Source organism: Pongo pygmaeus, chromosome 1 (assembly GCF_028885625.2).
Source record: "Pongo pygmaeus isolate AG05252 chromosome 1, NHGRI_mPonPyg2-v2.0_pri, whole genome shotgun sequence".
Lineage (NCBI taxonomy): Eukaryota > Metazoa > Chordata > Mammalia > Primates > Hominidae > Pongo > Pongo pygmaeus.
The window spans coordinates 91,534,958-91,544,168 of record NC_072373.2 but is presented as its reverse complement, the minus strand read 5'-3'; the positions used below and the strand labels follow the sequence as shown (position 1 = coordinate 91,544,168).

Below are 9,211 nucleotides of genomic sequence, written 5' to 3'. Positions count from 1 at the left end.
CACATGTATGCACACTCAAAAACAATATACTGTTTAGTTCTGTCTGTTTTACTCTATGTAAATAGAATAGTATTTTAGGTATTACTTTATAACTTGCTATTCACTCAACATATGTTTTGAGAATCATTCATGTCAATGTATCTAGCTGCAACTTTAAAAGAAAATCCACGCTGTCTTGTATAAATGTTGCACAATTTAGTCTTTCATTAGCCTTCAACGTCTTGTATTCTGGAACATTTGCATCTTCAACTTCACTAGATGCTGCCAAATTGTTTTCCAAAATCTGTCCACCATCAACGATGCATGCATTTTTATTGTTGCACATCTTTTCTAATGTTCTGGGTGGTCACATTTTTGCTACTTGGTTGTTGTGTAAACAATATGCTATTGCTTTGATTTGCAGTTGAATGTTGTGTGTGTATGTGTGAGTGTGTGTGTGTGTGTGTACTCCTCATTTGGTTATCTTTTTCTTATTACTTTGTAGAAGCTTTTTATATATTCTGAATAAAAATAATCAGTTATATACGTTATTACAAATACAAACTCCTAGTGTATATCTTGTTGTTTTACTTTCTAATGATGTTATTTGATGAAAAGAATTATTAAATAGTTTTATTCATCAGTCTTTAAATTCATGGTTTATATTTATATGGAATTGAAAATTTTTAAGTCAAGTTCCTATACAATTGATTAAACAATGCACCTTTTTCCACAGACCTGTTGTGCTGGCTATGTTCATCTTTTCCCCAGTGATCTGCCATACCTGCTGTCACATATGTTGACATCCCATATTATATTAGTCTATTTCTTTGCTTCCATTGGCTGTTTTCTTCCACTGGTATTTTATTACAAATATTGCTTCATAATAACTTTTAATAAATAGCAAGATAAGCGCCACTATTTTAATCTCCTCCTTTGAAATGACTTATTCTTGGCCCTCATTCTTACATATCCCACTCCTCTCTACTCAAAATGAGATTTTGATTGAAATTGGGTTGAAATTATTGACTTGTAGATGATTGGCATGTTTATCTAACTGAGACATTCTATTCATTAATACAGCATATGGATCAATTTATTTATGTTTTTGATATATTCCAATACAGTTTTATAAAGTGCTATGTTTAGATGTAACATATCTTTTATAGTTTTTTTATTTTTGTTGATGCTTCAAATGGCATCTTTTTATTACATTTTTTATCAACTGTTACAGATATATTATAATGCAATGTTAAATATATCCATTTGTATCTATGCACTTGCTGAACTTTGTGTTATAATTTGTTTTTATTTTCATTTGGAAATTTTATATCATCTTTAATTGCATTCTTTCTTCTTTATGGTCTTAATGCTGCGTGTTTCTTTTTCTAATTTTGAAACAAAGTTTTACTTTTTATGATGGACACCCATTTTTAAATATATATGTCTTTATGTAGGTGTCTATACATATCTATGTATATAATTTTTAATGGGGATAATGATATGTATATTATATAATATATTTAAATTTCTAGATGCTGAGTGCTACAAATAATAATAGAAAAAGCTAGTCGATTTCCCTATTTCACCCAGTGATTATTTCTTTGTTCCTGTAATTATCTCATTTGATTTCTGTAATACATCATTGCCTTGATTCTCTCTTAGTTTCCTGAACACTTCAGGATAAGACAATTAGATAGACCTAGGTTCAAATTCTTACTTTGCCACCTACTTAGCTACCTGACTACAGAGAAGATACATAGTCATTAAACTTTAGTTTTCTCATCTGTTAAGTGGAAATAATAATGACTAATTTACAGAACTATGAAAGGATAAAATGAGATGAAATATAAAAATGCCCTAGCATATTTTGTCATATGTTTAATAAATGAAAGTTATTTACTATTAATACCATTTTTCTCTCACTTACCAATTGTAATCCTCCAGTCTCTTCTCATATTCCCTACATTGTTTTTCAATTATCTAGTGCATTCTCATAGTTCAATTATAATCTCTACTTAAATAACAGACATCTGTATCCACAGATGTGTCCAAGAAGAGACTTGTCATCTCTTCCGAAATCCAGTTCTTCATCATGACAAATAGACATTTCTACTTAAAAGTTATCTGACATTTTCAAGATAAAATATCTATAACTCATCTTCTTATAATTGCCCCTACAAGCTTTTGCTTTAGCCGGTCCTATATCTGTCAATAGTGTCATCTGACAGACTAACTCAAGCTTATGAATCTGTTACCTTTAATGTTTCTTTTTCCGTCATGGCACAAATATAGTCAGGTTTCAAGTCCTATTGATTCTTTATTCACAATTACTCCCATCTCTTCTGTCCTTTAATTCCATTATTACAGTTCTATTTTAGGCCTTTACTCCAGATTATTGCAGAATAGGGTCTGATGTCTGATAGGTACTCAATAAATGTGAGTTGAATAAATAATACTTCTTACTTCCGTAATTTCTCTACTTAAATGCATTCTACATATCATCAATGCAATTTTGTGCATTAATTCCAACTCAAAAATTATCTCATAACTTTCTGTTAAGTGAAAAATATGTTTTCAAAATCCCAATGTCTGACATTCAAAGACCTCCACACTCTGCCAAACCCTCCAGTTCTGTCTCTTCCCTATTACATTCTACATGCCATATGATTGAAGCCAGGTATATGTGGTAAATAATCTATAAACATGGATCTTGTATTATCACCTCAAAATCCTAGTTGATCCTCTTCTATTAAACATACATTACCTGAGTTTAGGTAAGCCTTAGGGCTGTGCATTAAAGGTTAAAATATAAATTAATATTGATAGATAATGATCAAATTTCTTAGAATCTAGATTTATAACTAGACAATTTTAACAACAGATGTGGGCACTAGATGCTTTACAAGCACAAAAAATAGAGTCCCTGGCCGGGGACGGTGGCTTGCGTCTGTAATCCCAGCACTTTGGGAGGCTGAGGCAGGCAGATCACCTGAGGTCAGGAGTTCAAGACCAGCCTGGCCAACGTGATGAAACCCTGTCTCTACTAAAAATACAAAAATTAGCTGGGCACTGTAAGTTCCCGCTCTGGTCTGAGGGACTGGTAGCCCAGCCCGCAGTTTTCAGGCCCTCCCTGGCTTGAATGTGGGACCTTACCAGGGACCTGCCCCCTTCTGCCCAGGAACCTGTCTGCTTCTGTTGCCATTCATGGCTCCCAGGCTGTAAGTGTGAAGCGGGGCCTGCATGCCAGCTCTGAGATGCCCTCTGTGCCCCCTTGGCTTCCCTCCTATGCTTCTTGGTGCCCAAAGTCTGGAGAGGGACAAGACATCAAGGGGTTAGTGTATCAGCACTGCTCGTAGCGTGTGTACACGTGGACAGACTACAATAGGACCGGATCTCAGCCCTTACTTTGCTCCTAGATTGGAGTGGACATCGACAGCAGGGAGAAGCCAGGCAGCAGGAGCAGGCACTTTCAAACCTGCAAGAGAAGGGGGAGCTTCCCAGGTCCCCAGGTGCCTGGGTCCGCAGCCGTGGTTTGGGTGGCTACACTTGCATGAGGGAGTGGGAGGCCATGATCCGCAGTCATGACTTGGGTGGCTGTAGCCCGAACCTCCTGGGTGGGGCTTCTGCCAGCTCCATGGAGCAGGTGGCCCAGATCTACAGCCTGGGTTTGGGTGGCTGCAGCTGCGCCTGGAGGGTGGGGCTCTCACCTGCTCCTTGGCCCCAAGAGCACAAGGATGCCTGGGTCTGCAGCAGTGGCTTGCAGCGACACCTGGGGTGCTCCCACCCCAACTCAGAAGGTGCAGGGCTCCCCCTTGTCCCTGGCTCCTGCCCGGGCCACACTGCTACCATCAATACTGGCAATATATTCCCAAGTCAGGGAATATATACTTGAGACTAATCAGTAGAGATATAATTGAAAGGTAATGCTAGTGTTTAACTAGATTTGAATTTAGAGGATTAAGGTTCAATTTCTTCCATGCCTTGTATTGCCTGTGTGAACTGGAGAAAGCTTTTGGCTTCTCTGAGCCTCCACATCGGCAAAATGGGAATCACTGTAGTCTTGCTTACCTTATACAAAGAGGTTTTTTTAACGTGATGAAAAGCAAATCACATAAATCTTAACCACGTTAACTATTTTTTTCAGCATACAAATAGGTTTTTTAAAGGATCAAATGAGACTTGCATTTGAAAACTTCTAAAAATATGATGATGTTGATTATATCAACAGAGGGAATAGAAATCATAGTGAAAATGAATAAAAGTGGAGAGGAAAGAGTGTTTAGTGATTGAGTATTCCAGAGAATCATGATCCTGAATGAAGTTTATTCTGACTCCCACAGCTATGCCCCAGTGCCCAGCTTTATACTCATTCCTCTATGAGAGATAAAGTTTTATAATCCCAGGACAACTTTTGAAACCTGACCCTGGGGAATGTCTAATTGCTATGTAGCATTTTTCTTCTAATTTGTCCCTTAGAGGGGAGAGAAAGATACATAATTTTCCTTTAGACATTGCATCATCCAAAGAGAAACTCCCAGGAAAGACCAACTTTCCATTCTAGTTATTCCTGGAAGAGGCTTCAGAGACATTTGTACCCTTATTGACGAGCTAGGAGAAGAGGTGGCTGCAGAGATTTTGAGGAGCATTCTCATGGTGTCAGGCAGGGTAAGTACTAAAGATTGCATTGAAAGGGCATCATCCAACCTCCTTTTACTTCTACTTTGCCTGCACAATAGCTTCCTTACATCTTCAACTCTTCAGAACCCAACTGTTGCCCTACTCTTTCATGGCAAAGTGTCATATTTTAAGAACTTTGTTACATGAGTAAAATATTATAATAAGGGTAAACGAAATCGGGAAGGGATAACAGAAAGAATATGGTTCAGCTAACAGTATGAAGATACTGATAATGTCTAAGGTCTTTTAAACATTAAATCTTGTTGAAACCCTAATAATTGCGGATTCTTGGCGAGTCACAGAGAAAGTTACTGCTTTTCTTCAAAGTCAAGTCTAATCTGATTCAAGTGTCTTTACGTTATACAAGAAATATTTTTAGATTGAACTCCTTGGACACTACTAAATATCTTTAACAGTAGGATTTTATTGATGGTTCTTTATGTATTTCAGAAAGAATAATAATATTTATTTACCTTTATAAAGCCCTTGAACCTATGGCATCATTGACACATAGCAGAAGATCAATCGATATGTGAGTGTTAGTTGAATAAATGTACGAATGATGAATAATGATGCAGTTTTACTACTGAGAAGGGCCCCATGCGTACAGCAACAAAGTAGTCACTCTGTCTGGCTTTTATGAGCCACTTAGCACCTATTTTCTTGTATTTTGTTATAGCCCTATGTTTCCTTCTCTGTCCGTCCACATTCTCTATAATGACTACTCAGCATGATTATTCAATGGCTTAGAAAAGAAAAACACAGGAAGGACAGAGAAGTGGATATTTTAGTCAGAAGACAACTCCAATCTCTTATACCTTTCCCCTTGGAGGCTCTGCCTTTCTGCTGAGCATTGTTGCTTGTTCCCTTCCAAAGCCCGCCTCTCCTATCTACCTTCCTCGAAGTTTAAGGTGCAAGGCAGAGGCATCCTTTAAAAATTAATTTCCCTAGTCTGACAGGAGAATTGCTTGAACCCGGGAGGCAGAGGTTGCAGTGAGGCGAGATTGCGCCATTGCACTCCAGCCTGGGCAACAAGAGCAAGACTCTGTCTCCAAAAATAATAATAATAATTAATTTTCCTAGTCTGAAATGCTTTTATTTGTATCTGCTTTTGACCTATTGAAGAAACCATGTCAGCTTTCTCACCTCACACCCAGGACAGACAGACATTAAAAAATGACCAAACCTACAGAAAGTATTTCCAGATAATGAAATTTGTGTATTGCTTTGCTTTTTGCACATCAGCTGAAGACGTTTACCAGAAAAAAAAAAAAAAGGTCATCTAGGGGTCCAACAGCAAATATTTCAGATGATTTTCGCATGGAGGTAAAGCTTAAGAGATATTTCTAACTGGTCTCTTCAGGATTCCAGAATCAGCTTGAGTAACTCATTACAGAAAGGAATGAAGCAATATTCAATGGGTAATCAACATTCCAATTCTAGGAGTTTCTTGTTTCCTTTTCTCTGTTCACAGATGACACAGTTGATGGCCAGTGGGAATCACACAATGGTGACTGAGTTCTTCTTCTCTATGTTCCCGCATCCGCACAGAGGTGGCCTCTCATTCTTTATGCTCTTGCTTCTAATCTATGGATTTATCCTAACTGGAAACCTAATAATGTTGATTGTCATCCAGGTGGACATGGCCCTGCACACCCCTATGTATTTCTTTATTAGTGTCCTCTCCTTCCTGGAGATCTGCTATACCACAACCACCATCCCTAAGATGCTGTCCTGCCTAATCAGTGAGCAGAAGAGCATCTCCGTGGCTGGCTGCCTCCTGCAGATGTACTTCTTCCACTCACTTGGTATCACAGAAGGCTGTGTCCTGACAGCAATGGCCATTGACAGGTACATAGCTATCTGCAATCCACTCCGTTACCCAACCATCATGATTCCCAAACTTTGTATCCAGCTGACAGTTGGATCCTGCTTTTTTGGCTTCCTCCTTGTGCTTCCTGAGATTGCATGGATTTCCACCTTGCCTTTCTGTGGCTCCAACCAGATCCACCAGATATTCTGTGATTTCACACCTGTGCTGAGCTTGGCCTGCACAGATACATCCCTAGTGGTCATTGTGGATGCCATCCATGCAGCGGAAATTGTAGCCTCCTTCCTGGTCATTGCTCTATCCTACATCCGGATTATTATAGTGATTCTGGGAATGCGCTCAGCTGAAGGTCGTCACAAGGCCTTTTCCACCTGTGCTGCTCACCTTGCTGTGTTCTTGCTATTTTTTGGCAGTGTGGCTGTCATGTATTTGAGATTCTCAGCTACCTACTCAGTGTTTTGGGACACAGCAATTGCTGTCACTTTTGTTATCCTTGCTCCCTTTTTCAACCCCATCATCTATAGCCTGAGAAACAAGGACATGAAAGAGGCTATTGGAAGGCTTTTCCACTATCAGAAGAGGGCTGGTTGGGCTGGGAAATAGATACAGATCCTGGAGACTCTAAAAAGCCTCTTGGAAGAGCAAAATTTCACTATTACTTATCTTTTCCACGTCTATCCTCTTTCCCTATTGCTGCAGCTACTTGTTCTATTATTTTTAAAAAGAATAATAAACTGCTGTATACAGGCTGTGGATGGTAAGTGGATGGCCAGTTTACATCAATGCCCCTACCATGCTCGTGATAGCTGAAGCAGTATAGATGGACTCTCTTGCTTTTAACACAGGTTGGCTTCCTCCTCGCACTCTAGCAGCTAGGCTCTTGCTAGTCTCTTCAGTGCTCTGACACGCTAGTGGGGCCGGGAAGCAGAATAGAAGAGGCATGACAAACAAGAAAGTTCTGAGAATTGCTACTGCTAACTTCCCCAATTCCCTTTCTGGAAATACATCCCCTGTCATTTGGCATTCCATATAAACAAATCGTTTCCTGATACTAGAGAGAGGTCTTCTCTACTTTTAGCTCATTTAATTCCCAAACTCATTTCAGCAAAAGTGAACTGATTATGTACGTGATGTGTTACAGAATTTTAGACCCCAAGAGGTTCCACCAAAATTAATAACAATAACAGTCCACTATATGTCTTGAGCACATTACTATTTAAAATATTTTCGCAGGTATAAATCCTCTTGAAATCTAAAATACCCTGAAGTAAATAGGTCAGGGATCACTATTATTTAAATGTTGAAACTAAAGCTCATAGAAGTTTAATGACTTGCCTAAGGTCATATACATAGTGACAGAGCTGGGATTTAACCTTAGGTACTCTGCTGCATTCTCTGTCCCCATTAAATATATAATTTTGTGTAAATTACTTGATGTTCAAAAAACTAAATTATGCAAACTTCTTTTCCCCAAAGTTTAATGAAACCTTACCAGTTTTCAATGAGTCCTAGGAGTTAATGGTTCTTTCCTCCATGAATTCCCCAGCCCTCACGTGATTGTGGCATCATGGAAAGACTATAAGACAAAGAGATTTAAGGACTGTATTTTATAGCTTTTTCTGACGCTAAGTTGTGCCATTTTGGATGATCCACTTAATTTGCTGGCCTTCAGCTTCCTCTATAATTATGTGGTTTGATTAGATCAGTGATTGCTCAAACTGATTGTCAACATTTGTGGTTCAGAAAATCTGAAAGTGAAGCCTGGCCATTTGCATTGCTAAAAATCTCCCAGAAAATTCAGATGATGGGTAAGATTCAGGAACAGCTGGGCTGGATGATCACTAAGATCATTTCTAGTCCTGAGGCTATTTAATACTCATTTTTAACAATTCCCTAACATGTATTATCTCATTTATCATCAACAATTCTATTTAATAAATATGAACTTCTTTTTACATGAGAAACATGATACACAGAGTTGCGATAACAAGTCCAAGTACACCGAGATGATTATTATGAATCTAAGGCAGAAATTCATTATGTCTGGTCCCAGATCCATGTCTTTATTGACCATGATCTCATACCTAGTTCACAGGCTCTCATCCTAATCGCTAAACTTAATAAAATTTCTAAAGGAAATACGGTATTCAATAAGTAAATGTAATTACAAATTATCGTACATTAAGTGGTGAAAGAGTTTATTCCTCGAGTCATCAAGATTTATTTATTTTTTAAAAATTTGAGTAGGAACTCTATGTCAGGCACCCTGTTAGGTGCAGAGCATTCACTTAGTGGCTATCATACTAATGGTCTTGGCTTTGGAGGCCCCGGAGTCTAATGAGTCATTATTGCTGCTATTAATGAGAATGTCATTGCCCATAAAATTTACCGTTTTTCTTGTCATGAGACAGGATAACCCCTATGGACTCATTGTTCCCAGGCCATTTTATTTCCTCTAAACCTTCTGAAGTTTTTTGTGTGTGTTTGAAACCTCTTTAGATGGTACCCTTTTTTGTTCTCTTCTCTCTCTCAACCCTGTACATTGATTCTTTTCACAAAGATATCCTTAACCTTTACGACTGAACCTCAGACATAATTATTTTTACTACTGTTGCCTCCAGCTTCTCAACCCGGTTCCAAATTACTGCAGTCTTCAAGAAAGATTCCTCAAACTAATATCTCTGGCACTGATTTTAGGACCAATATTGGCCCTTATTTTGA

At 38.3% G+C, this 9,211-nt stretch overlaps 1 protein-coding gene across 1 annotated transcript; it reads left to right on the top strand.

Annotated features, from left to right (window-relative positions):
* The first annotated feature begins 5,965 nt into the window (after window positions 1-5,965).
* On the top strand, window positions 5,966-7,137 carry LOC129012830 (olfactory receptor 6K6). The gene has a single exon (XM_054448920.1). It carries the CDS (start codon window positions 6,062-6,064, stop codon window positions 7,091-7,093), a length of 1,032 nt encoding a protein of 343 aa, XP_054304895.1. The 5' UTR covers window positions 5,966-6,061; the 3' UTR covers window positions 7,094-7,137.
* The last annotated feature ends 2,074 nt before the right edge of the window (window positions 7,138-9,211 follow it).

What these genes read in the sequence shown, in the direction of transcription:
- LOC129012830 (XM_054448920.1), top strand. Translation starts at nt 6,062, where the DNA reads ATGAAGCAATATTCAATGGGTAATCAACATTCCAATTCTAGGAGTTTC.